The sequence below is a fragment of the Microtus pennsylvanicus genome, chromosome 5 (assembly GCF_037038515.1).
Source record: "Microtus pennsylvanicus isolate mMicPen1 chromosome 5, mMicPen1.hap1, whole genome shotgun sequence".
In the NCBI taxonomy this organism is placed as follows: domain Eukaryota; kingdom Metazoa; phylum Chordata; class Mammalia; order Rodentia; family Cricetidae; genus Microtus; species Microtus pennsylvanicus.
This window is the reverse complement of record NC_134583.1, coordinates 87,209,492-87,233,762: the sequence shown is the minus strand read 5'-3', so window position 1 is coordinate 87,233,762 and position 24,271 is coordinate 87,209,492. Positions and strand designations below refer to the sequence as shown.

General features: G+C 51.0%; 2 protein-coding genes across 6 annotated transcripts; one reads left to right on the top strand and one right to left on the bottom strand.

Annotated features, from left to right (window-relative positions):
* Positions 1 to 9,346: 9,346 nt before the first annotated feature.
* On the bottom strand, positions 9,347 to 13,977 carry LOC142850005 (calcium-binding protein 2). Of its 2 annotated transcripts, XM_075973002.1 has the most exons (7): positions 13,056 to 13,112; positions 12,417 to 12,575; positions 11,706 to 11,736; positions 10,904 to 11,038; positions 10,350 to 10,459; positions 10,086 to 10,233; positions 9,347 to 9,573 (listed from the first exon to the last, which is right to left on the bottom strand). In XM_075973002.1, the coding sequence occupies exons 1-7, from the start codon at positions 13,110 to 13,112 to the stop codon at positions 9,548 to 9,550; spliced, it is 666 nt and encodes a 221-aa protein (XP_075829117.1). In that variant the 3' UTR covers positions 9,347 to 9,547. The 2 variants fall into 2 exon arrangements, with proteins under 2 accessions (XP_075829117.1, XP_075829118.1); XM_075973003.1 differs by lacking the exons at positions 12,417 to 12,575; positions 13,056 to 13,112 and adding an exon at positions 13,816 to 13,977.
* Positions 10,431 to 22,407, top strand: LOC142850003 (glutathione S-transferase P-like). Of its 4 annotated transcripts, none has more exons than XM_075972998.1 (9): positions 10,431 to 10,612; positions 18,613 to 18,730; positions 20,068 to 20,161; positions 20,274 to 20,309; positions 20,595 to 20,701; positions 20,798 to 20,885; positions 21,706 to 21,806; positions 21,914 to 22,021; positions 22,174 to 22,407. In XM_075972998.1, the coding sequence occupies exons 1-9, from the start codon at positions 10,554 to 10,556 to the stop codon at positions 22,360 to 22,362; spliced, it is 900 nt and encodes a 299-aa protein (XP_075829113.1). In that variant the 5' UTR covers positions 10,431 to 10,553; the 3' UTR covers positions 22,363 to 22,407. The 4 variants fall into 4 exon arrangements, with proteins under 4 accessions (XP_075829113.1, XP_075829116.1, XP_075829114.1 ...); XM_075973001.1 differs by lacking the exon at positions 10,431 to 10,612 and adding an exon at positions 10,657 to 10,709; XM_075972999.1 differs by lacking the exons at positions 10,431 to 10,612; positions 18,613 to 18,730 and adding an exon at positions 19,285 to 19,334.
* Positions 22,408 to 24,271: the final 1,864 nt, after the last annotated feature.

The window sequence follows — 24,271 nt, the reverse complement described above, 5'->3', positions numbered from 1 at the left end:
GGTTTGAGTCTTAGGTTTAGGCAGGTCCTGGGTGCAAGGCAGCCAACGACATCCCTCGAGACCTGCACCCTAAGTCCTCCACAGACAATGGCAGGGCGTCCCGGCATCAAGGACTGCTTTGGGGCGAGCAGGACCTGGGTCAAGGTCCTTCCTTGGTTGGAATTTTAGCCCCTCAATAGCGATTTCTCCCGGGGCTCTCTTTTTGGAGGGTTGGGTGGGATTGAGCCCAGTCTGAACTCGAACTCATGTGTAGCTGAGGATAGCCTTGAACTCCTGATCCTCCACCTCCCAAATGCTAGGCTTTACAGGCACGTGCCAGAGTTTCTTGCCTTAACATGCCTCAGTTTCCTTATCTGAGACATGGAGACAATGATCCCTGGAAATTAAACTAGGAAGTGGGCAGAGCAGGAGAGATGAGAGTTGGCCTCGAGTAGATGGAGCTGAGCTATGTGCTACCCATTCTTCTAACTTCATCCGCTAATAAAACTCCCACCTGGGTCCCATCTAGTCCTATTTTCTTTAAATTGATTCATTTTTAAATCAAAAAATACTTTATGGGCCGGTCGGTGGTGGTGCACACCTTTAATTCCAGCACTTGGGAGGCAGAGGCATGTGGATCTCTGTGAGTTTGAGGTCAGCCTGGTCTACAGAGCGAGTTCCAGAACAGCTAGGGCTGTTACACGGAGAAATCCTGTCTCGAAAAACCTAAATAAACAAACGAACAAGTGAAAATTTAAAAATTATGCATGTGTTTTGCATACATTCAGGAAAAGCACACTAGACATGAAAATACATCCTTTAAAATTTTTTATTTTAGAGAGAGAGAGATGTTCTCATTATTTACTTCTGGCTAATCCAAAATTGTTGTATAGACCAGATGGGCCTTGAACTCAGAGATCTTCTCTGCCTCCTGAGTGCTTGGATTAAAGGCATGCGCCCAACTCCCAGTCAACTACATTTCCTTTTAAAGACTATTAAAAAACAAACCAGTGTTGGTGATTGCTTTTAATTCCAGCACTTAGGAGGCAAAGGCAGTGGAAGTTCTGCGAGTTCGAGGCCAGCCAGAGCTAGTTCCAGGACAGTCAAGGCTATACAGAGAAACCCTGTCTAGAAAACCAAACCAAACAAACCAACAACCCCAAAACTTCCAATTAAAAATAATAATGGGGGCTGGGCGGAGGTAGCGCACGCCTTCAATCCCAGCACTCGGGAGGCAGAGGCAGGCGGACCTCTGTGAGTTTGAGGCCAGCCTGGTCTACAAGAGCTAGTTCCAGGACAGGCTCCAAAGCTACAGAGAAACCCTGTCTTGAAAAAAATCAAAACAAACAAAATAATAATAATAATAATGGCATTTAATGAATGCCTCTTCAGAATTCCCAGCACTCCGGAGGCAGAGGCAGGTGGAGCTCTGTGAGTTTGAGGCCAGCCCGGTCTACAAGAGCGAGTTCCAGAACAGACTCCTACAGAGAAACCCTGTCTCAAACAAAGAATTCTCTAATACATAATTAAAATAAGGACTGGGCATGGCGGTGAGTGCTTGTAACCTCAACTGAGGCTGGAGGATCATGAATTGAGTGCCAGCCTGACCTACTTAAATCCTGTCTCAAAAAAAAAAACCTAAAAAACAAAGTGCTGATCAGGTTACCCAAGAGCCCCCCGTAAGTGTGCCAGCAAGACTGCCCTGTGGGACAGACTCCAATGGGTGGATGGGGGTGTGAAGAGGAGCCACTGTGAAATATCCTTTGATGAATGTCCCAGTCCCCTTTCAAACGCTAAGACTTCCTGCTTCTCCATTGCTCCATATGTTCATCAGCTGGGCTGACTAATATCCGACAGAAGGAAATACCATGGACTGAGTGGTCTAAGTCACAGATTAATTCTGTGCAGTTTAGGGGCTAAAAGTCTGAGGTCAGGGTACCAGCCTCGTGGGCTCCTGGTGTGGGCTTTCTTCCTGACCCCACACTGTTTCTAGATAAGAGCCCTGCCTTTTGACCTCGTTAAATTTTCATGACTTCCTCAGAAACCTACCTCCAGGTTCAGTCACAATGGGGCCTCAGTGGTGACTAAGGGTTCAGCCAATGAGTTTCAGGGAACACACAAACATTCAGTCCTTTTAACATCTGTGCTTGGGGCAGTGACAATTCGACTGAGGGGTCCTTGCTGAGGAACACAGTGTCTGAAGGACATTAGAGCAGGCAGTTGTGGCTCACCCAAATTGCAGACTCTACTCACGTGGGGGAAGATGGAAAAGCCCCTTGGCCAGTTTGTCAAGGGCACCCTTCCCCAGGCCTGGAATTGTATGTGCATGTGCATGTGTGCGTGTGTGTGTGTGTAAGTGTAGGTGAGAGCAAGTGACTGAGGAGGTCAGAAGAGGCTGTCAGATCCCCTAGAGTTGGAATTCTGGGTAGCTGTGAGTCATCCAACGTGGGTGCTGGGGGTTGAACTCAGGTCCTCTGGAGCAGTGGGTACTCTTGACCCCTAAGTCCCTTTCATTTTTTTTTTTTCTTTTGTGAGACAGGGTTTCTGTGTGTAGCTTTAGAGCCTGTCCTGGAACCCGCTCTGTAGACCAGGCTGGTCTTGAACTCACAACTCACAGCAATCCACCTGTCTCTGCCTTCCAAGTGCTAGGATCAGTTTTTTAAAATTACATTTTGTTTATTTATTGTGTGTGTGGGTGCGCATGCTATGGGGCATGTGTGGTCAATCGGAAGACAGCTTGAGGGAGCAGGCATTTGTTCTCATCTTCTACCTTATGTATCCCGGAGAACAAGCTCAGGTTGTCAGGCTTGGCAGGAAGTACCTTCACCCACTGAGCCATTTTGCTGGTTTGTATTTCTGTATATTTCTCCCATTTTATGTTTGTAAAGTTTTAGGGATGGATAGTTGGCTTGGACATTAAAGGCTAGGCTTACAACCCACCTTATGTTTGTAAAGATTTTTTGTTTTGTTTGTTTTTTGGTTTTTCGAGACAGGTTTTCTCTGTGTGTCCCTGGCTGTTCTGGAATTCGCTCTGTAGACAAGACTGGCCTCAAACTCACATAGTTCCACCTGCCTCTGCCTCCTGAGTGCTGGGATTAAAGGCGTGTGCCACCCCTGCCCAGCCATGTAACGTTTTATAATGTTGAAAAAATGAATGGATGAGCAAGGAGCCGCCTCTTAGAGAATCGCCCCTCATCCCTTGTAACTGTTGGCGGCAGCAGCTCTCCGCACAGTTGGTGGGCAGGCAGAATAGCACAGCCCCTGCAGAAGGTCCGTCGGCAACTTCTTCCAAAATTATAGTCGTACTACATGACCCAGAGAATGTATTTCTGGGTGTTGACCCAGCTGACTTGAACATGTCTGTGTCCCCAAAGCAGGCGCACCTGACTACGGCAGTTTATGACCTCCAGCCGGGCAAATGTTCATTGTTCATCAGCTTTCCACTGCTCTGACAGTCGGTAGGAGGAAGGCTTCCTGTGTTTCATGGTTTCAGTTCTTGGTGGTTTGACCCTGGGTGGGGCCGATGTCAGAGGACACCTGTTCACTTCCTGGGTGGAGAATCGAATAGGCTAATGGCTCAGGAACAGTGCCCACATGTCTGGGACCATGGTCCTGCCACAGCCAGGGGCTTTGTGTTGCCACCAAAGGCCACAACTATGGCCAGAGTCTGGGCTTTCACTTGTGGTCATGTAGGTGTCCACGTGTCACCGCTGGAGCCACGCTAATCTGGGTGGCCTGTGCTGCCACCAAGGGCCATGGTGTCGCCCAGGCCCAAGCTGGGTCAGGGTGTGTTGTCCAGCTGCAGCTGGTGTCTGTGGCCCATGTCATCCCATGGGGCCATAGGAACCATGTGTGATGAAATCAGAGAGCCCTGCTGAGCTGGCCCCACCCTTCCCTGCCTCTTGCTGGACGCTACAGGAAGAGAGCTGGTCCTGTCACAAGAGAGCTGACCCCCCGCACTTGGGAGAAATGGCCTCACCCCTCACCAGGCTGAGGGAGTTGATCCTGATGGCATGGGTCACTGCCCCCCACCCCTCTGCCCCCCCCACCTGAGGCCGGTGGCCACAATGGCCCTGGGTTGCCTATCCAGGACCTGTGGGAGCTTGTGAAGGGACTGGTGTTGTGGAAGGCTCTCCATGACTTAGGGCAGCCTTGGGATATCCCAGAGGAGTTCCGGTGCGAATCTAGTGGTGACGGTGAAACAGACCAGTGACTCACTGTGATGACCATTTGCTAGTAGAGCTGATTGGACAAAAGGGTGACACATGGCTCCCAATGCCACCAGGACGAATAAAGAGGTGTTGGAGAGGCAGGAAAGATGGAGGAGCGAAGAGATTTTTGTTTTGTTTTGTTTTGTTTCTGTTTGTTTGCTTGCTTGCTTGCTTTGTTTTGTTTTAGTTTAATGTTTTTAAACTTTTCCTTGGGGGATTAGGGTAGGATTTGCGAGAGACTGGGAGGTAAACAATACTAGGAGGCATGATATGACATTCCCAAAAAATCAACAAGGAAATTATATTAAAAAAAAAAAAAGGACTAAGGACCTCACCTTAGGTGGTGACACATCCTAGAACTTCCGTCACTCCTGGTGAGCAGTGCTGTGAGTTTGGGGAACCAAACCTTCAACAAACACCTGGCCCTTTGGGGAGGCAGCCAGCTTCAGACTTTAGAGGTGGTGTGTGGTACACTCCTGTAATCCCAGAGCTCGGCAGGAGACTGAGGATCATTGCTGTGAGTCTGAGGCTAAACTGGGCTACACAGCCAGACTCTGTCTCAAGAATAATTTACAAACTAAAACATCCTTCACCCGGTGACCAGGAACAGCTGGGTTTAGTGCACACACCGTTAATCCCAGCACTCGGGAGGCAGAGTCAGGCAGAACTCTGAGTTTGAACCCAGTCTGGTCTATACAGAAAGTTTGAGGATAACCAGAACTACATAGACAGACTCTGTTTCAAAAAAAAAAAAAGTAACTAGATGAATTAACTGTGGTGTATTCATAAAATGTAATATTATTCAGAAACAAATGGAAATCATATATCTAGCATAAAATAAAATAGATAAATCTCTTTAATTTTAATTATTTTATATTTATTGGTGTTTTGCGTACATGTATGTCTGTGTTTGTGCACCACATGCTTGCCTGATGCCCTCCGAGGGCGTGAACGGGGATGAGACTGGAGTTACAGATCACTGTGAGCCTCCACGTGGTGCTGAGGATTGAGCCTGGGTCGTCTAGAGGAGTAGCCAGGGAGAGCTCTTAACTGCTGAGCCATCTCTCTCCAGCCCCATACAATGGCATAGCTAAATCTTAAGTGCATGGTGCTAAGTGAAAGAAATGCCTGAAGAAGCTACAGCATGGATGATTCCGATTGTGCAGCATGCTAGAAAAGGGAAAGTACCCTAAGACTGACAGGAGACTAGCTGTTGGGCTTAAGGAGGGTCTGGGGGTGGGGCAGGGCCAGCAAGTCTAGGCAGTGTTTTTAGGAGAGTGAACCATTTCATAAGATTCTACCAGGGTGACTAGAAGACACTGAATATTTGTCAATGGGCAGACTTCAGTGTGCATACATTTTAAAAGTCCATCTAGCGGGGCAGTGGTGGCGCAAGTCTTTAATCCCAGCACTCCAGAGGCACAGGCAGGTGGACATCTGAGTTCAAGGCCAGCCTGGTCTATAGAGAGAGTTCCCAAACATCCAGGGCTACACAGAGAAACCTCAGCCCTCCCTACCTCTCAAAAAAAAAAAAAAAACCAAAGTTCATCTAGGAAGTCAGCAAGCCGAGAATCTAGTTGTTTCACAGACACAGAAGGAGCACAGTGGGAGTGGACCACTGCTGACCTGGAAAGCCAAGGGCCAAGGCAGTGAGCATGCTCCCAGGGACACATAAATTAGCAGCTGGGAAACCCAGGCTCACAAACAGGCCACCCCCACGCGGGCGGCCTAGACCTAATGTTCGCTCCCCTCCTGACCCTGACCCAGACCTACTCCAACTGGGACCGGAACATTTGGACTAGAGGCCTTTTTGTGGTGGGGGCACATATGACCTCTGGGGGATCCATGAACACTTTTAGTGTTAGGAGACACGCTGTGACTAAGAGCTTCTCTGGTGGCCTTCACCATCCCCCCACAGAGGCTTGGGTGGGGCTTGGGGGACAGTGGGCAGTGGACCCTGCCTGCTTTCCCCTCAATTTTGGTGGTTGCCACCCCCAGTTCCTGCAGAGACATCTCATGCGCGATGCCATCTGTGTCAGCGTCTGGAAAAGCCACGGGACTGGGGCTATAGGCTTGGCAGCAGGGATCACTTAATTGAGGATTAAGGATTAATTGGGATCTGCGGATGGGTGGTGCTGAGGCTGCTGAAGCCAGCCCTGGCACCTCAGAGTGCAGATTCCAGGCTGCTGCTTGGGGAACTGGGGTGCCTGCATGCTCCACTGAGACCACCTTGCGAGGACCAGTGTGCTCCCAACGCCTTGGTACTTTATTTTATTTATTGGATGTGTGAGTCAGAGGTTGGCAGCCAATGTCTTCCCCAATCACACTCCTCGTCCTCAATATTATTAACATTATAGACTCTATGTGATCCTGCCTTAGAACTCCCTATGTAGACCAAACTGGCCTCACACTCACAGAGATTTTCCTGCCCCAGTCTCCTAAGTGCTGGGATTAAAGGCGTGTGCCACCTTGCCTGGCTCTCTCACTGAATTTGGAGCCCTGTTTTGGTAGGCTGGCTGGGATTAATGGTGCGCCCCCCCCCCCCCCCCACTGCTCTTCTTCCGCTTTTTGAGTCAGGGTCTCACTATATAGCTGAGGCTAGCCTCAGACTCCTGCCTCTGCCTGAATCTTGATCTTGGGCTTCTCAGTTTCTCGACCTGAGAGTGTTAAATTAAAATGTCTCTACAAACCAGGTTGCTGTGGCACACACCTTTAAGCCCATCACTCAGGAGGCAGAAGCAGGTGGATCTCTGTATGTTCGAGGCCAACCTGGTCTACAAGAGCTAGTTCCAGTCAAGTCCAAATGGATCAAAGACCTCAATATAAAGCCAGCCACACTGAACCTTATAGAAGAGAAAGTGGGAAGTACACTTGAACACATTGACACTGAACTGAGAGAAAGAATTAATAAATGGGGCCTCCTGAAACTGAAAAGCTTCTGTAAAGCAAAGGACATGGTCAACAAGACAAAACGACAGCCTACAGAATGGGAAAAGATCTTCACTAACTCCACATCAGACAGAGGTCTGATCTCCAAACTATACAAAGAACTCAAGAAATTAGACACCAAAAGATCACACAATCAAAAAAAAAATGGAGTACAGACCTAAACAGAGATTTCTCAACAGAGGAATCTAAAATGGCTGAAAGACACTTAAGGAAATGTTCAACATCCTTAGTCATCAGAGAAATGCAAATCCAAACAACTCTGAGATACCATCTTATACCTGTAAGAATGGCCAAGATCAAAAACACTGATGACAACTTATGCTGGAGAGGTTGTGGGGAAAAGGGAACACTCCTGCATTGCTGGTGGGAATGCAAGCTGGTACAACCCCTTTGGATGTCAGGGTGGCGATTTCTCAAAAAATTAGGAAACAACCTTCCTCAAGGCCCAATAATATCACTTTTGGGTATATATCCAAAGGATGCCCAATCGTGCCACAAGGACATGTGCTCAACTACGTTCATAGCAGCTTTGTTTATCATAGCCAGAACCTGGAAACAACCTGAATGCCCCGCAATCAAAGAATGGATAAGAAAAATGTGGTACATTTACACAATGGAGTACTACACAGCAGAAAAAAATAATGACATCTTGAATTTTGCAGGAAAATGAATGGAACTAGAAAATATTTTTTTGAGTGAGGTAACCCAGACACAGAAAGACAATTATCACATGTACTCACTCATAGGTGGTTTTTAAACATAAAGCAAAGAAAACCAGCCTACAAACCAGAATCCCAGAGAACTTAGCCAACAATGTGGACACTAAGAGAGACTTACATAGATCTAATCTACATGGGAAGGAGAAAAAGACAAGGGGGGGTGGAGAGATGGCTCAGAGGTTAAGGGCATTGCCTGCTCTTCCAAAGGTTCTGAGGTTCAATTCCCAGCAACCACATGGTGGCTCACAACCATCTGTAATGGGGTCTGGTGCCCTCTTCTGGCCTGCAGGCATACACACAGACAGACTATTGTATACATAATGAATAAATAAATATTTTTTTTTTAAAAAAGGAAAAGAAAAAGACAAGGGTTTCTCTGTGTAGCCCTGGCTGTCCTGGAACTCACATTGTAGACCAGACTGGCCTTGAACTCACAGAGATCCGTCTGCCTCTATCTCCTAAGTGCTGGGTTTAAAAGTGTGTGCCACTAACACTAGGCCCAGTTTTATTCTCTAAAGTCAATTTTCAGTAATTGTATATTGAAGGAAACCCTGTCTCAGAAAACGAAAACAAACAAACAAAAAATGGCATTGGATGGAGACCTACAGCTTCCCAGCATCCAAGAGCTGTGAAGGCTCTTGTGTGGGGATCTGAGTGTCTAGTAGAGTGAAGATTTAGGTTAGGGATACTAGTAAAGGAAAGGACAGCTAGTTAGGGCAGGAAGGTCCTGATTCCTGCTAGGAAGGGCCTATGCTTTATGCTGACCTAAAAGACCCCCAACCCAGACTGTCCATTAGATGGGCCTTGAATTGGCAGGGCTGACCAGTCCTATTCCCTTCCCACTGTGCTCGGGAAGTTCAAGGCCAGCCTGGTTACAAGACAGCCAGGTCTGTCTCGGAAAACAAAAACAATCAAACAAACAACAAAAAAAGAAGTCCTAGCTATCAGACAGAGGCACAGAGTGGGGGGCTTCTGCTAGCTACCATCCTCCTGAAAGCTCTGAGCAATGCTCCTCCCAGGCTGTGGCAGTAATACATACATGACAGAACTGGAGAAGGGCTCTGTCCTGGACATCTTCAAGCACAGAACTCAGAGCACTGATGTATGCATGTACGTGTGTGTGTGTGTGCACCTGCATGTGTTCCTCTCTGTGTGTGGTTTTTGTTTTCGCTTTTGAGACAAAGTCTCCCTAGGAAGCCCTAGCTGGTCTGGAACTCACTTTGTAGACCAATCTGGCCTCGAACTCAGAGACTCATCTGCTTCTGTCTCCTGAGAGCTGGGATTAAAGGTGTGCACCACCATGCCTAGCTCAGCGATACCTTTTATCACTTCCTTTGGACTGGATCCAGGATCCAGAGAGGAAGAAGAGGGGATCTCCATACCCCCTGAACTCACAATTGAGGTAACCTGTGGTTTGAAGGCCAGCTCCAGGGGTTGACTTTTGGGGTCACATGCCAGACTTCCAGGATAAACGAGTAGGAAAAACTCTTTCTCCACAAGCTGGAAAATGCTTTATTGTCAGAGAACCAGGGAGAGCTAAGGGTGGTGACAGGAGAGGGCACTATGCCCAGCAGGGGTGGGAGGAGGCACACAGTCTGATTCGTAATGAGTTTCCAGGAATACATGGGATCCTCTGCGGCTCAGCGGCTGTGGTCCTCCAGGCTGGTCCACTCCAGCTTCTATATAAGCTCACCGAGACATCATCCGAACAAATTCTGCCAGGACAAGTGCAAGGTTTCAGGTCTGCCCTCCTGACCCCATCACGGTTGGCAGATCTGCCTGCTCAAGAGTGGGCTAGAGTGGGCTTGAGGAGACCTTCAAAGGCATCTGAGAACCAGGAGGAGGGACCTCAGCTGCCCAGATTACAATCTTGGCTCTCCCTAGTTCCTTATCCTAAGTAAGTACTTTAGCTATCCTGAGAACTGACACAGATTTCTTCTCTCGCCAGTAGGGAGTATAATAGCCCTGCCTCCTTGATCCTCCAATAATGTTTAACCCGGGTCTGTTTAGATCAGAGTTTCTCAACCTTCCTGACACTGTGACCCTTTAATACAATTCCTCATGTTGTGGGGACCCCAACCATAAAATTATTTCCATTGTTACTAATTTTACTATTGTTATGAATCCTAATATAAATATCTGACCCCAAAGGGGTCAAGGCCCACAAGTCAAGAACTGCTGGTTTGGAATCTTCAGGGCATATTCAGCTAAACAGGGGAGGCGTTACCTTCAAAGTCAACCAAGCCATCTCCATTGAGATCGATGTCTTGGAGTATCTCATCTACCTCCCTCTGGCTGAGGCGTTCCCCCAGCAGAGCCTTGAGGGCTGCCCGCAGCTCTGCCACACTGATGCAGCCATCTCCATTGGTGTCAAACTGTGGCAGCATCGATAGTGGCATGGGGTCACTGACTGAGTCCCACATCCACTCAGCCCTTAACTCCTGCAATCTCACAGTCTCACCCACCCTCCACCCCTCCCACCCTGGCGCACCTCCCGGAAGGCGTCTCGAAGCTCCCTCACGCCAATCATATCTGCAGTCTCTGCCAACAGCTTGGGACCCATCAGCTCCACAAAATCTTCAAAATCCACCTTCCCACCACCTGAGGGTGCATTCATCCATGAAGACCCTGGCCTAGCACCTGACCTGCCTTCCCCAGCCCACCGCCTTCCCTCTTGCTCCTGGTCCCTTCCTTCATGGCACTGGATGGGCTCTCATCCCTGGGTACCAGAGGCTGCGTCATCTGCAGCTACTGGTGAGAATTATCCTCAAGCAGGCTCGTAAGACTCACTGTTCTTTCCCGAGCCTGCTCTGGACAAAGACTTCACCTCTCTGAGCTTCAGTCACTATTGGTAAACGGGTCGGGGGAGGCAGGAGGGGGTCGTGTCATCCTCGCCACTCTCCTAGTAGATTCTTAGGAGGCAGCTCTCCTTTAAAGACAGTTATGCCCTGTGCTCTTGGGTCAGCGCATGCAGCTACCTCAGGTCTGGGCCGGGGCTGAAGTGCGGGGGTGGGGTGGGTCTGAGGCACGGGCTGAGGCACTTACTGATCTGCTGTGATATCTCAATGAGCTCCATCTCTGTAGGCATGTAGCCCAGCGTCCGCATGCAGGCACCCAGCTCCCGGTAGCCGATGTAGCCATCCCGGTCTCGGTCAAACTCCTGGAAGGCGACCTGCAGCTCTGCCAGGCAGAGTGAGCTTAGTCCTTTCCAAAACTCTCCCTGGCTGCCAGCTGGGACCAGCCCATCTGTCCCCTTTCTTCCAGTCCCTTCTTGCTCTTAAGCCTCAGTTCCTATTTGCTGTCTTAGGGCTTTTGCACATATGATCTTAAATTTCTGTTCTTATGGAATGTTTGGGAAGCATCTACTATGTGTCAGTTTCTGCTCTAGGTGATTAAAAAGAGGAGGGAGAGGGGGAGGGGAGGAAAGCTAGAAAAGCTATGAGCTCAGGGAGATTCCATTCTTCCCTCCTCGGCTTCAGTGTCACCGACTCCAGGGAGGCTTCTCTGCTATTTCTTCCTCTCCAGACCCACACAGCTGCCACTGTAGCTATCTCCAGAAGGCGGGGCCTTATCTATTGGTTAGCAGTGCTTCCTGGTTCTCAGTGAAGGGCCAGGCCCACAGTGGACAGCCAGGACAAATATGAAAGAGGCCCTTGACCAGTGTGGTTACTGAGACCAAGGGGTTGGCAGCCGAAGAAGGGAGGGTTTGCCATCCCTCCCTGCCCAGTCTCACCCCATAACCTTCTTACCCTTCCTGGACCCTGCAGAGGCCCCAGCCCCAAACCTCCCCTTCTAATCTCCATCCATGCCCCACCTCGACTAGCCCCTCCTTGAATTCTTTCTTTACCTTCAATCTCCTCTGGTCTCAGCTCCCGGTCCTGCAGGCACAGATGGCTTAGGGATTCCTTGGCACACCCAGGCCTCAGCACCTTCCTTCTGTTTCTTGGATTCGTCATCCAGCCCACACCACAGCATACCCAGGGCCTGCTACTTATTCTGCCCAATCCTGCTCACCTGCCTGGGTGTCTTGGGGTTCTCTTTTCCTATAACCTGCCAGGGGACCCTCAGGACCCCTGTTCCTACACTGTCTTTTGAGGTACATAGCTCCTTTTGACAGAGGTAGATCCCAGGGCCAGACAGAACGTCAGAGTCATACGCAACCCAGCTGTCCTCAATGTCACTGCAAGTCGGCTTTGCCCACTGTCCCTCTCCTGAGAACCCTGCCACCTCCAGCCATCTTCCCTTGGAAGAACTTACTTTTCTGTTTTTGTAGGCGTGACCCTGGTCTTGCTAAAAGCAAGTGCTCTGTCACTGGGCTGCACCCCCAACCCTTGGGTGGCTGTTTCTCTGGGTCCCTACCCACCCCCCATGCCTGGTCCATACCAGGGAGCTAGGGGCTCCCTGAACTCTTAACTTGTTCTGGAGCTACCGCTCTGGCCCCAACCCCGGGGTTGCGTGTCTATCCTCCGACATCCTCTTCGGCCTCTCCCTCCTATTCAGGGAGCGATGAGGCGAAGGGACCGGGGCAGCAGGCTGGCAGAGGAGTGATTGTACATACGAACTGGGTGGCGGCGATGCTGGGTCGAAGGAAGATGCAGGCTGGCCCCACCAGACTGCCAAGCACCGAGTAGCCCTGGGTGCCCTCCTGCTTCTCAGCTCTGGGGCTAGGGCCGGGACTGGGGCTCCCTAGGGGGGCTCCAGGCCACTGCCAGTGTTCCTATGGCAAATTCAGCCATAAGCCGAAGCAATTCCCCCCCCCCAGCCCCTCTCCAGCTCCGTTCTCTGGAGCTCAGCCCCTGGCAGAGGGGGCGGGGCCTCTGAGTACACAAACCCCATTAACTCTCTAGGCTGGAAAGGTTCACCCCTAAGAGGTGAGGGCCTCTCCCAGGTCCTTGAGGAAACCTGTAGCCTGTGTCCTCTAACTCTGGTCACCCTGGCCACGGCTGAGAGAGTAGGGCCTACCCAGAACGGGCACCTGGACTATTAACTTAGCAGGGGAGTCCCAGCCAAGATCAGAGGGGCTGTTTGTCCAGAAAAACATCTCCTTAAGAAAAGCATACAGATGTCCCCTTCATCTCCCCTGGAGCCCGCGGACCTCTATAATCCAGCCCATTACTCCTAGGTCTCTGGCTACTGCCTGCCCGACACATGGGGCCACCCAGGTTTCTGGCCTTAGGTTTCCCCTTCATCTTCCTACCTTAGGCCCCCGGCGCCAGGGCCGCTTGGCACAGTTCCCCATGGGTCCCTGAACCATGCCAGGCCCTGAGTCCTGGGAGGATGCTGTGGATTCTGCCAGCCTCCTGCTGTTTCCAGGGACAGCCTGGGAGCACTGGAGAGGATTTTCCTGGGGTTTTGTGGGCAAGATCAGGGGCGGGTGGGCAGGCGGGGGGCCCTGGGCCCGGGGCTTGGGCCCTAATCCAATCCCGGATTATGTCAGAGAATCTCTGCAAGTAGGGGGGTACTCAGAGTCAAGGCTCCCTGGAAGGCACAGCCTCCTGGAACTTCCTCAGGAGGGTCTTCTGAACACCGCCCCTAGCCCTTCTCCTCTTAGCCTTGCTCTAATCTCCCCAATCAGCACCTTTCAGAAGCAGGCTTGGATCCCCGCGGAAGGAGCTGGCACCCCATGCCTGGGTCAGCTGGAGCCCAACTCTCTGTGGCAATTGGGGACTGGAAGATGAGTCTTCGGAGAGAGAGCCTATCCGCTTTTACCTTTGGCCAGTCTGAAGTCTGCGGCCAGGACCCTGTCTCCGTTCAGGGCTCTTTTACCCTGTAATTGGACCAGTGCTCAATACCTTACATAAAGGATCACTCTGGGTACTGGATCCCTTCGTATCCACAGAGATGGGTCCCTAGCTTCTTCTCAGCCCTCTGATCACCTGTATGTGGACTTGGCCCTGGGGCTGTCTTATATCCAGCTGGGATGTGGGTTCCCCTAAAGAACAGTTCCTGCCCCTTACCTGCCCATAGGCAGCCTGCACCTGGGCCTCCAGCTCACGGAGGAGGGCCCGCCTGCGGGCAGTGGGGTTGGCTAGGTCCTGGCTGGGTCCTGGAGTGTTTGTGGATGGGATGGAGTCCCCTTCAGGGAGGCTGCCATCTGCTGGGCCCTCAGGCAGGGCCATGGCCCTGGGTGTAGCACCTTTTTTGTTCCTGCTGGGGCTGGTTGACCTGCAGGAAGGAAGCTCAGATACCGTTTCCCTTCCGGTTCTGGGGATTAGTAGAGTCCAACTCCCCTAAAGTCACTATCTTCTTCCATTGCTCCTCATGTAGCCCATCTCTGAAATCTTCATCTTCCTCCTTCCTTCTAGCCTTCACAGACTGCACCCCAGGTCTCCTTGCTGACCCAGGTGGCTAGGCTCCCAAGTGGATGGGCCTCCTTCAGCCCCCAAGTCCTGCTGGCACATCTCTGGCTGGTGGTCTGAGCATGCTCTGTATCCTGCTCATTCTCCATTAGCTCTGTCTTGGTCTAGCACTGTTCCCATGACCCTCAGGCCCTCTCTCTGTGCCCTGACCTTTCTCCGTTCCTCTCAGCCCCCCATCCACTCTCCTTAGCCCCTGTCTGCTCCCCTCAGTCCCTTTCCCTGATGCTCAGGGGCTCCGTCTGTCTGCCCTTCCTACTCTTTTACTCCAGGATTCTGGAAAAGCATGCCACCTGCTTCGCCTTCCCCCACCTGGCGCCCCAGGACACCTCTGTTTTAGCCTCTGTCTTCCCACCTCTCCAGTGACCTTCAAGTTCCTCTCAGGGAACAAGGGTGGAGGTGCCACAAAACCCCTTCCCCCCTTGCCACACCCCAGCCACTCACCACGCAGCTGCCTACGCCTCACTTCCAGAATGAGGTCAGCTGTGGCCTGCTGGCCTGCTGCAGGCCCCTCATGATTTATTCACCTGCCCTATGCACCAGCCTTTGTCCTAGGGAACCAGATCTCACGCCATGTCTGCCATCTGAGCTGGCGACTCTGTCATCCACTCACCGACTCGCTTGCAAGCATCAAGGCCAGGGGAGGGGGAAAGAGAGAGGCTGGGCCTCTAGGTCACTCAGTAGAGTGATTGTCTAGCATGTAGAAAGACCCTGGCCTCAATCCCCAGGACCGAATAAACCAGGCATAGTGGTGTACACCTGTAAAACACCCAGGAATGGAGGTGGAAGAATCCAGAGTTCAAGGTCATCCTTGGGTACACAGTGAGGCCTAGACCAGCCTGAGTGACATGAAACCACCCTGGTGTCTAGTCCCAGGCTGGGACCACATAACAGACCCACTTGCCCTAAGAACTCCCGGTTCCGTGACTTTAACTCAGACAAGGGCCCCCAAGCAGTCTGTTTGTGATTGGGAACACCCACCTAGGCAGGGAAGAGGAACACTTGGATCTAGGTTGTGTCCGCTGGTGTCAATCTAGTCCTGGTTGAGTTTAACAGTCATCAAGAGTGACCCAGCAGTGTCTGGGTGCTTACGTAGCATTGGGCAGAGCCCTTAGGAGGCAGGCAAGGGCATCAGTGCCCTCTGTAGAAGGTATGGGTAGCAACAGATGGGGGCATCAGAGGGTGGTGTTGGTTAAGGATCAGCTCTGAACCCTCTGATCCTGGGAGCAGGCAGCCAGCCTCACTTCTGGAACTTTTGAGTTGGTAGGAGCAATACCTTCAGCAATGTAGGACTACAGTTGATGGGAAATACAAGGAGAGTCTCAAAGACTGTCAGAGAGAGGCCTTGCGTGCTTGGAGACAAGGTGTCTGGGAGCAGGTGGCCTCCGCGAAGAGGAAACTCTGAACACAGCCTAGAGGAAGTTCTGAGATCTGAGACAGGCCAAGCCTGAGAGGTGTGTGGAGTCTGGCCAGGCAGCCAAGGTTGGGAAGGGCTTGTGATTGTTCACAGCGACTCCGCAAGTGGCTCTTCAGTCCCTCTGCGCCAGGCAAGGCCACCCTTGAAAACATCCCCCTGTTCTGCAAGAGGGGCTGCCAGGGCTGGGTCCCTGGCTTTGCCTCCTGCCCCTCTTTTCATTGTTTAATTTCATTGATTAAACCCAGGGCCTCAATGTGCTAGGCAAATACTCTACCAACAAGCTCCGTGTCCAGCCATTTCTCTTCCCCCCTTTTTCTTTCTCCTTTCCTTTTGTCAAGCACCTGGGATTGTAGGCATGCACCACTCAGTGATTTATCTGAGTAGCCCTGGCTGTCCGGAACTCACTCTGTAGACCAGGTTGGCCTTCAACTCACAGAGGTTCGCCTGCCTCTGCCTCCTGAGTGCTGGGATTAAAGATGTGCGCCACCACCCACATCTGGTTTATGTGGCTTTTTTTTTTTGAAGTTGACTCTTGCATAGCCCAGGTGCCCTTGAATTCTCTATGGAGTGGAGGATGATCTTGAACATCTAAACGTTCCACCTCCACCTCCAGAATGCTAGGATTACAGGCAGGGGCCATCATGCCTGGTTTACATGATGCTGGGGATTGAGCTCAGGCCAGCTTTATGCATGGCAAACACTTTACCAACTGATCTGCATCTCCAGCCCCATACAATGGAGTCGTTTTCAGCCATAGTTAGAAAGTATTGATGCATACCAAATACGTGGATAGTCTGTGGAAAAATGCTATGCTAAATGAAAGGTGCCAGAAAGACAAAAGGTGAATACTGTCTGTGTCCTTTCATGTGACACGTCAGAAAAGGGAACCGCTGGTACCCTGGTGATGTGGGGTCACTGCTAATGGGGACTTTTGGCTCAAGAACAATGTTCTGGACTTGGACAGTGGTGACAATTACTCAATGCTGAATATAATAAAACCCCCAGAACATTCATTATATACAGGTGAATTTTACATAAACCAAAGCTGTATATGTCTTTAAATTGCCCTAGAAACAGGTGTGGATAGACACACAGTCTGGAGGTTGGGGATGGACAGAGAGAGCTTGGCCCATTGAAATGTCAAGGATCTGCTTCTGGGACCCACAAGAGGAGGCCCTGGGGTGATCCCAGAGCCAGGTCCAAGTCTGGGCTTGTAGAACCAAAGGACTGTGATCTCAGGCAGTCGCATGGAACTCTGTAAGGCAGTGGTTCTCAGCCTTCCTAATGCTAAGACCCTTTAATATAGTTCCTCATGCTCTGGTGATCCCCACCATAAAATTATTTTTATTGCAACTTCATAACTGTTTTTTTTGCTAGTTATAAATCATTAAGTAATGTAAGTAGCATACCCACAGGCTGAGAACCACTATTCTAACAGTACTACACAGTCTGATAACCAAGTCTTTACTACACAGACCTTTGGGGTCACCTATTTGAATTATAGCACCTGCTTTCCAAAGTCCACGGTGCTTCCACATGATGAAGGAATGTCTGGCAGACACCATGTCCCATCTGCATAATGGCAACAAGCCTTCTTTCCTCCCTTCCTCCTCAACTTCTTCCCAGGGTTGCATGGGAGATGAAATGGGATCGTCTATGAAAGCTCTTAGTAAGCGGCTCGTGCAGGGCAGATGTTCCTCCAGCTGTGAGCCAGGGATGAGAGCCCAGCTCTGGCACCACCTCCTGCACTTGCTCCCAGCCCCACAAAGCTGAGGGCTCATGGGAGAGGAAGTGCTTCCCAAGCAAGAGCCTTGGCTGTTGGGGTTCTCCTGATTGGAGTAATTTTGGTTCTTCCAAATGCTAGGTGGAGGGTTCTACACCTCCACTTTCCTTGTGACTCTGACCTACTGAGAGTCTCCCTTGAGGGACACGGCAGGGGGAGGTGAAAGGGGGGAGGCTGGCTAGAGTCCTGGGCATGCCATAGACCAGAACTTCCCTGTGTGGTTTGTCCTGTATCTCTGCCCCCAAACCTGGCCTGTGTGGAAAGGGCACAGGACGCACAGGCTCGAGAAGTGGTTTGGAGACTCCATGCTGGAGGCACAGGATGTTCTCCTTCAACCTTGCTGAGTTTTGTGGGAAAACCAGCCAGAGCTACATAGTGAGATCCTCAGAATAAATAGATGAAAACTTATCTCAAAAACTATAAAAAGCAACAAGTCATGGGAGAAACTTGGGCTTCCAGTTCCACTGACCAACATCTTCCACAGGCAGAAACGAAAGGGTAGGGAGGTAGTGAGAACTGTAAAAGGCCACTGCGGGCATCCAGAGGGGAACCAGCACAAGAAATACATGGCAGAAAGGAACAAAGTTGAGTTTGTCTGCACACTCCTTTGGGCTGATGAGGTTTGAGCTCAAGGAATTAGTTTCCCAGGCTTGGGAGATAAGATAGCTCAGTCTGCCAGCTGCTTGCCTTGCAAACACAAAGACCTGACTTGAACCACCAGGACCCACATAAAACAACAAAAGGCAGAATATGTGATGGAGAAAGGGTCCTTGGGGCTCACTGGCCAACCAGGCTACCCTGCTTCAGGCAGTGAGACCTGCTCTCCTGTTCAGAAAAGCTGACGGCAGGAAATACACTCAAGGTTGTCCTCCCAGCCACATACACACTCCACATACAATAAACCATACATGCACCACATGTAACATGCACCACACACACACATACACACGACACACACACATACACACATCACACACCACACATATACACGAATGCTTACAACACAAATACACACACCTGCACATGTACACGTACACATGCATGCAAACATGCACACACATGCATAAACACTCAAATTTGTTTCTCACCTTTAAGCAGAAAGGGAGGGAGGGAGGGAGGAAGAAATCCTTACCACCGTTTGCTGTTCTCCGTTGCCTGGGTTTTGCAGTAATTTTGTTTATTTTTTACTTTATTGCAGTGTTGTGAGTGCACATCATGCTGTACCGGCTGTGAGGACCAGAGGACCAACTCCAACTCCCGGGAGTCTGCTCTCTTTTCCCTGTGGCTTCCCGGAGTTGAGCTCGGCGTCAGGCCAGGTGGCATGTCCCTGAGTTTCCACACTGGCTTTGACCTATTATCTTTTAAAAGATTTTTTTTATTTTATGTGTGTGTGTGTGTGTGTGTGTGTGTGTGTGTGTGTGTGTGTGTGCAGGTGCCCTCAGGAGCTAGAGGCTTTAGACCCCATGGAGCTGGAGTTATCGGTGGTTGTGGTCTGCCTGGCATGGGTGCTGGGATCTGAATCCAGGTCCTCTGCAAGAGCAGTACGTGCTCTTCACCATTGAACCAGCTCCTCAGCCCCTAATTTTATTTTTTGAGACAGGGTCTCACTATGCAGCCCAGGCTGGTCTCACTTGATCTTCCTTCTTGGATCTCACAAGGGCACTGCCATGGCCAGCCTCAAAGATATGTTTTATGTTAGAGAAGCTTATTTGGAAGTGACACATTCTGCTTTTCTTCAACAAGGTACCAAAGAGAAAAAAATAATGGGCTTAAAAAGTGAGGTTCCCAGGAACTGGCCAGACCAAGGCGGCGGTTTAAATCCTGTTTACCGGCTGTGTGGCCTTGAGCACGTCACTTCAGCTCTGTTTCAGTTTCTGTCTCTAGAAAGCGGAACCGAGCTAGTCTTGAGGATGTGATCCTGTAAGTCTTCTTTCTGTTACAGTGTCACCAGGACAGGAGGGGATAGTGGATTTGTGAACATTTCCTTATTCTTTCTTTTCTTGAGAAGACAGGGTCTCACTATATAGCTCTGTCTGGCTTGGCACTCTAGGTGTAGATCAAGCTGGCTTTGAACTCACAGAGAGCTGTGGCCCTCTGCACCCTTAGTGCTGGGATTAAATGAGTGAGCCACCAGGCCAAGTAACATTGCCACATTGCCTTATTTTTTCTTTTCTTTTCTTTTTTCTTTTCTTCTTCTTCTTCTTCTTCTTCTTCTTCTTCTTCTTCTTCTTCTTCTTCTTCTTCTTCTTCTTCTTTTTGTTTTTTTGTTTTGTTTTCTAAGACAAGGTTTCTGTAGCTTTGGAGCCTATCCTGAAACTAGTTCTTGTAGACTAGGCTGGCCTCGAACTCACAGAGATCTGCCTGCCCCCTAACGCTGGGATTAAAGGCGTGCCCACCACCACCCGGCTACATTGCTTTATTCTTACAGCAAGCATTTATTGAGCAGTTACTATATATATGCTGTTGGTTGGAGACCTTCATGCGTGCAAGGCATTGTCCAAGCTCATGAGTACACGAAGAACAGTGTGTTTTGGGCTTGTGAGGCTTAGCACGCAGGCCTCTTGCAAAGCCCCAGTACAGTCCCCGCCCCACCTCATCTAACCTTAGCCTAGAGCCTAGTTTACTGAACTCAAGAGACTTGGTGTATTTCTAGGGCGGTCTGAGGAGGCGGAGCCTCGCTGTAAATATAAGGCCCTGTCCACCTTCTGTCTTGCTGCTGAGCTTGCACCGCACCTCATCACCTACAAGTAAGTATGAAGCTGGGCGGTGAGGGCGGTGCGGGCGGTGCCTGGGCAGAGTTGGCACCCCACCCCCAACAGCCATGAGGTCTTCATCGTGTTTTCTGTCTATCTCTCCTAGTGCCGCCTTACACCATCGTCTATTTCCCCTTCCGAGGTGTGGCCTCAGCGCTTTCAAGATGAAGGGCACAAGCTGTAGTCCTCGGGGTCGCTCTGGTTCTGGGCTGCCACATTTTGGCACGCTTCCTTTCCTGGGACGTTGGGAGTGAAGTTGGGTCCCCGCTCTCCATGATACTATTAGGGCTTGGCCTCTACTACATTTCTCCCCTCCCAACGAGGCTCCAAAGCTAGCGTTTCAGCTCGGTTCCCGTGTCTGCTTCCCACTCTTCCAAACTCCCGTCCCTTCACTGTTCCTCAGTTCCTGTCCTGTACCCCAACACAGGGCGCTGCGAGGTTATGCGCATGCTGCTAGCAGACCAGGGCCAGAGCTGGACTGAGGAAGTAGTGACTATGGATGCCTGGGGGCAAGGGACACTCAAGGCTTCCTGTGTGAGTGCCTCCACTTCAGTGGGGATGGGGTTGGGGCTGTGACTAGGGTTGGGGGCAGCCAGGGGCAGCACCCCTTACAGAGCTGTCTTCTCCCAGCTATTTGGCCAGCTCCCCAAGTTCCAGGATGGAGACCTCACCCTGTACCAATCGAATGCCGTCCTGCGGCACCTGGGCCGCACCTTCGGTGAGTCCTGAAGAGCAGCATCTGTCAAATGCCCTGGGGCTTCGAGCTGCCTCACCTGCAGCAACCAAAGTCTCACCTGGGTAGAGGGCAAGAGGTTGCCCTAGAGGAAGGTTGCAGACCCAGGTTCCAGAAGGCGCCTAGGTGTGTTCCAGGGCTGTCTGCACAGCCAGGGGCTGTGAGTTTCCGTGAAACTTGTATCATTTTTCCTAGATGACCTCTCTCTCATAAGAGGCGGGCCTCCAGTTTCTGTGTGACAACGCAGTGGGGTAGAGACTTTCTAGTAGGCCTTTCTGTCCATTTCTTCCTCGCCTGGCCATACCCAAGTCAGGGAAACCCACCACCACAGTGAGGAGGCCTCGGCCTGATTGAAGAATGGCAGGAGGGAGGCCGAGGCAACTATTCTCTGTGGGCCTGCTTAGGAAAGGGGGTGCCTGGAGTTCCATAACTTCTGCAGGGCTTAGAGAGCAGACCAAGGCCTTGAGCTGGGGCCTGCCACCACAACTGCCTTGAGCATCGCAGGATATATATGGATAGCGGCCTTCACACTTCACTGTCTAGGTCCCTAGACAGCCTGTTCTAGGGGAGGGACAAACCAGAGTCTTTGCCTTCCCTTGGTGTGACAGATCCAGTGACAGGTGCGGCCCAGAAAACAGGCCTGGGCTTCAGTTGGTTGTGGCCTTGGGCTGACTGACCTTGTGAAGGTGGTGTGGCTGACGCAGGCAGGGAAGATCTCCAAAGCAAAGCTACAGAGTAGGGTCCTGACGGTGCAGGCTGAGGTCTGAGTCCAGAACCTGAGCCTGCTGCCTGCTTCCTGACCCAGGGCTCTACGGCAAAGACCAGCAAGAGGCAGCTCTGGTGGACATGGTCAATGACGGACTGGAAGACCTCGTCAGGCACATTGGCCAGGTTCTCCGTAACTATGTATGTAGGGCTACAGGCGAGTGCCCAGTAGGGTGGTCAGGAAAGGGAGATCACCTTGGGCAGTCTGGCTGTACATCCCCAGCTGGGGCCATCATTTCTGTCCACAGGAGGAGGGCAAAGCCCAGTATCTGAAGGAACTTCCGGGACACCTGAAACCATTTGAAACTCTGCTGGCCCAGAACAAGGGAGGCCAGTCCTTCATTGTGGGTGACCAGGTGAGCACTGGCTCAGGCCTTTCCCACTTTCTCTGAACTGAGGCCAAATTGCCTGATACAGCGGTGGAGGCGGGAAGCGTCCAGCGTTTGGCTTCATGGAGCTTCTCCCTCTGGCCCCAACTCAAGCCCTGTCATATACCCTTATCCCATAGATTTCCTTTGCTGACTACCGACTGCTAGACTTGCTGCTGAACCACGAGCTTCTGTTCCCTGACTGCTTGAATGACTTCCCGTTGCTGTCGGCCTATGTGGCACGCCTCAGAGCCCGACCCAAACTCAAAGCCTTCCTGGACTCCCCTGAGCATGTGAACCGCCCCATTTCTGCTCGCCTAAAGATATGAGCCCCCCTGTCTCCCCCAACCCCTACCCATGGACCAATAAAAACAGTGGCAGAAACCAGTGGTGGTGGTACATAGCGCCCCTTTCATCCCAGCACTCAGGAGGCAGAGGCAAGCAGGTCTCCGAGTTCAAGGCCAGCTTGGTCTACAGAGGACTTTCAGGCTACACAGAGAAACCCTGTCTCAAAAAAACTTAGAAAAAGAAAGAGAAAAACAATAGTAGGAAGCTGAACTGTGGTCTTTAGGGGTAGGTGTGAGGGTACTGGTGACCTTCAGCAGGGTTGACCACAGTGGGAAGAAGGCCCTTGGTGGGCTCCCTGCTGGGAGGTGGTTAACCTTCAAACCCAGAGGTCCTTCAGCTGGTAAAAGACAGCGATAGCCTAAGGGTAACCTAGTTGCAGTCCCAGCCCGTGAACTGTTCTGGCAGACACTTACCCTCAGGACTGACACATGTACATACTTGGGTATATCACGTGTGCATTCAGAGGACTGTTGAATGTTTCTATCCCGTGTACGGGCAATGAGCAGGTCTTCTGGGCAAGGGTCCCAGGCAGGCCAAGGTCTTCCAGCTGATTTGAAATTGGGAACTTTTGGAGACTAGTGACTGGATTTTTGCTCTGTCTGGGAGGTGAGGCAGACTTTTGCACACCAGAAAACGCTGGCCAGCTGCTGCGTGGGATGGAGCAGAAAGGGTAGACTCAAGGGGACTGGCCTCATTCCACAAAAGGTTTGTCCTTTCCAGGATTGAGAGGGCTGGGAAACAAGAGGGCTTGGGGCTCAGCCTGAGGGTGAGGTCTCCAGCCTGAGATCGGGGATCAGCTCAGATAGTAGGTTTAACCCAGGGGCCAGGGCTCACCATGAAAGAGCAGGTTTTAGGACTGGAATCAGGATTCAGATCAGGGATCAGGACTTAGTCCAAGGATTAGAGTTCGGACCTGGGATCAGGGCTTAGCTCAGGGATGAGGGTTCAGTCCTGGGATCAGAATTTATCTCTTGCTTTGCACTCCTCAGCTACATCATGAAGGCAGGACATCTATGGGTATTTTCCACCAACTCTCCCAGGGTTACTTCCACAGCCACTTGTCTTTAAGACTTGTTTTGAAGACCCGAGGGCACTGGGCTAGACATCAGCCACTCCCACCTGGTCCCAAAGACTCTCTTATACCCTGGGGGCACTCGGCTAGCATCAGCCACTCCTACCTTGTCCTGAGGACTCTATACCCTGGGGCATGCCTGCCAGACTCACTCTCTCCTGCAGCTCTGTGCGTGGGCCCTTGGAAATGTAGCCGCCCCTCACTGAGTGTGTTCTCTCTCACGCTGAGGCCAGAGCTGGAATTTGCACCCAGGCAGGTGGCCACTAAGCCTGCCTTCCGAGACTACGTTTGCAAATGTTTCCTGGACAAGTGCAGAGGCTATTTAAAACATTCATGATAGTTACATTTTAAATACGCAGGCTGAAGTCAAACGGTACAAATTTTGGGTCACGTCCAAACCCCGGCAGCCTGGGTGTTTGCATCTGGGCTTGGAAGGCTGCACGTTGGTTTTATAAAACTGGGGGGGGGGACAAAGTTGGGGTGAGCTCCAGCCACAAGTCTCTTCTCATGCTACCCATGGACATTCCAATCCCCCAAACTGCCTAGTGCTTCCCTGTTTGGCAGCAAACACCCCGCTATCAGCTTTGGACAGAGGCCAGAGGGAGGAGTCTGCTTTGCCTGCCTGCATGGTTATTTCCTGCTACAAGACAGAAATGTGGCCCTGGATCCATGGGTGCAAGCTTTGTTGCTTCCATTCAACTTGTTTCTGTCCTGGTCCTGGTTCTTCTCAGCAGGAGAGAAAATGACAAGAAGACTTTTGCTCCTGGGATTGCTTTGATCTTAAAAGTATGGTGACTACCTGATGTAGTGGCCTCTCC